The sequence below is a fragment of the Penaeus monodon genome, chromosome 33, assembly GCF_015228065.2.
Source record: "Penaeus monodon isolate SGIC_2016 chromosome 33, NSTDA_Pmon_1, whole genome shotgun sequence".
Lineage (NCBI taxonomy): Eukaryota > Metazoa > Arthropoda > Malacostraca > Decapoda > Penaeidae > Penaeus > Penaeus monodon.
This window is the reverse complement of record NC_051418.1, coordinates 24,006,742-24,009,403: the sequence shown is the minus strand read 5'-3', so window position 1 is coordinate 24,009,403 and position 2,662 is coordinate 24,006,742. Positions and strand designations below refer to the sequence as shown.

The 2,662-nt window shown below is 51.9% G+C and overlaps 2 protein-coding genes across 2 annotated transcripts in view; both read right to left on the bottom strand.

Moving 5' to 3' along the window:
* The window catches only part of LOC119594309 (loricrin-like), a 12,999-nt gene extending 10,678 nt beyond the window's left edge, over positions 1–2,321 (bottom strand). Inside the window, exons 1-2 of the mRNA XM_037943368.1 lie at positions 2,145–2,321; positions 3–2,100 (exon numbers count right to left, since the gene is read on the bottom strand). Of these exons, the coding sequence (XP_037799296.1) occupies positions 3–2,100; positions 2,145–2,321 (2,275 nt within the window). The remainder of the gene's footprint in view (positions 1–2; positions 2,101–2,144) is intronic.
* Positions 2,322–2,393: 72 nt separating this feature from the next.
* LOC119594308 overlaps positions 2,394–2,662 on the bottom strand; it is a 46,720-nt gene continuing 46,451 nt past the window's right edge. Inside the window, exon 5 of the mRNA XM_037943367.1 lies at positions 2,394–2,651. Within this exon, the coding sequence (XP_037799295.1) occupies positions 2,394–2,651 (258 nt within the window). The remainder of the gene's footprint in view (positions 2,652–2,662) is intronic.

Here is a 2,662-nt window from a genome sequence, read left to right as displayed (position 1 = left end):
GCCCGGGGCTTTGGTGCCAGGGCGTCCGACAAGCGAAATGCCGGCGTCTGGGGCGCTCGGAGTGATGTGGAAGATGACGTCGTGGTCAGGCTGAAGAATAGAGAGGTCCTTGTCGCCGGCCTTGACGGTGCTCAGAGCCACCACCTCCCCGCGCTGCACCGAGAACCCGCGCATTACTTTAAGGGGAGTAACTCCACCTTCCGCGGGAGGATGTGTGGAGAATTCGTCTGATTTCTTGGGGGCAGAACCAGGCGGTGATTTCACATACTGCCGGCCCTCCTGAGAGCTTTCCGCCGCAGTGCCTGCCCGACCTGTGCTGCTGTGGTGGATGCCTTTTCCGGCATCGTGGCTCGTGCCTCCTGCTCTGCCTTTTGACTGATTACTCCAATTGTGACCCACAGGTTTTAGTTCTATTGAACCACTATTGCTCTGCACTCCCGGCACGTTGACTCCTTCAGTAGCTCCTGCCTGAGCATTCTGGGTGGGACTGATTCTTCCATTTCGATTTGTACCTCCTGTGAGTACAATCTGTGTGTCGGTCCCAATGGTATCTAGTGGCACATTGCTATTTTCATTCCTCATCCTTCTGTTACCATTGCCAAGATTTCTTATCCCTTGGTGCTGATTGCCATTTCCATTGTCATTTCCCTGACTGTTTGGGACAATGCTTGGGATTCCAGAGCCAGAAGCCAGGTTAGAATTCCTGCCTCCACTTGGAGTTTGACTACCAGTTCTTGTGTTGGCGGCTCCTGCATTTGAACGCCCGTTATTGCGGTTCACCCCTCTATTCATTCCTCCTGTATCAGCATTGCTAGATCCAACTGCTGAATTTGGGACTCCTCCAGTGCCTGTTCCTGCCAGGCTTCCATCACCAAGATTTACTCTTCCATTTCTATCGGTGTTAAGATTACCCCCTATGTTTCCTGCTCCACCACTACCTGCATTAAAGCTGCCACTTCCACCATTTCCTGCTCCACTTGTACCTGCATTAAATCCTCCACTGTCACTATTTCCTGTCCTACTTACACCTGAAGTGAAACTCCCAGGTCCTCCCGTGCCACCACCTTGGCTGAAACCACCACTTCCACCGTTGCCTGTTCCACCAGCCCCTGCATTCAGATTTCCACCAAAGTTCCCACCGCCTGAGTTGAGGTTAGTGCCTCTAGTGCTTGTGCCTGAACCGACATTTCCAATGCCAAGGTTTTCTCCACCACCTACACCTCCATTTCTATTTCTAGCTCCGATGTTACCTGCACCAGCATCGAGAATTCCAGCCCCACCCCCTCTTGTACCTGTTCCAATCCCTCTTGCTCCTGTACCTGCATTTAGGCCCCCACCTGCGGTATTCCCCACACCACCTGCCCCTAAATTGCCATTTCCACCTGCAGTGTTTCCTCTACCACCTGTACCATGGATCCCGATCCCGGCTCTACCACCTGTACCAACATCATGGATCCCAATCCCGGCTCTACCACCTGTACCTGCATTTATGTTTCCACCATTACCTCTTCCCCTTGAGCCTACATTACCATTAGTACCACCTGCTGCCCCAAAACCTGTTCCAAAATTTGGAATTCCACCACTATTACTAAATGTACTTGGGCCTCTGTTGCCACTACCAAAGTTACTCCCCGAACCTAAACCAGTGTTTGAATTTGCCCTCCCTCCTGTCGGGCCAAAATTGCTTCCTCCACCATTACCCTCCCCCACACCCGTACCGCCATTCAAAGCCCCCCCATTACCTGCAGAGGGATCGAAACTTCCATCCCCTTGACCTCTGCTCTGACTTCCTGTAGCTGCCGTCCCAGTGTTAAAACCTGCCCCATCAGTGTTAAAATTCCCACCACTGTTTGTCCCTGTGCCAGAGCCCCCATGGAAGTTTCCTTGTGGGTTCGTATTAGCATTTGTTCCTTGTGCATTGCCCACATTAGTTCTGGTGTTCCCGAATCCTGATGTGGGACTGTTGATTCCAATATTGAAGCCAGGAATGTTACCACGATTCCCTCCGACATTTTGGCTGCCAAGAGGGGAATTTAGATTGCTATCTAATCCTGAATTGAAATTATTGTTATTTCCTAAGTGGCCAGCTCCACTGCCAGGCTGGTTACCAAGTCCAATTCCAGATGAACTACCAAATCCACTACCTGTTTGACTACCAGCTCCGTGTTGATTACCGATTGCACCTCCAGCTCCGTGTTGATTACCGATTGCACCTCCAGCTCCGTGTTGATTACCGATTGCACCTCCAGGTATGTTACCAATTCCAATTCCAGGTTGGTTGCCGAACCCTCCTCCAGGTTGACTGCCGAATCCACCTCCATTTAGGTTGCCGATTCCACCTCCATTTAGGTTGCCGATTCCACCTCCATTTAGGTTGCCGATTCCACCTCCATTTAGGTTGCCGAATCCACCTCCAGGTTGATTGCCGAAGTCTCCCCCAGGTAGGTTACCAATTCCACCTCCAGGTTCGTTGCCTCTTCCAACTCCTGCTTGGCTGCCAAATCCGCCTCCTGCTTGGTTGCCAATTCCACCTGCTTGGTTGCCAATTCCACCTCCTGCTTGGTTGCCAATTCCACCTCCTGCTTGGTTGCCAAATCCGCCTCCTGCTTGGTTGCCAAATCCACCTCCTGCTTGGTTGCCAAATCCGCCTCCTGCTTGGTTG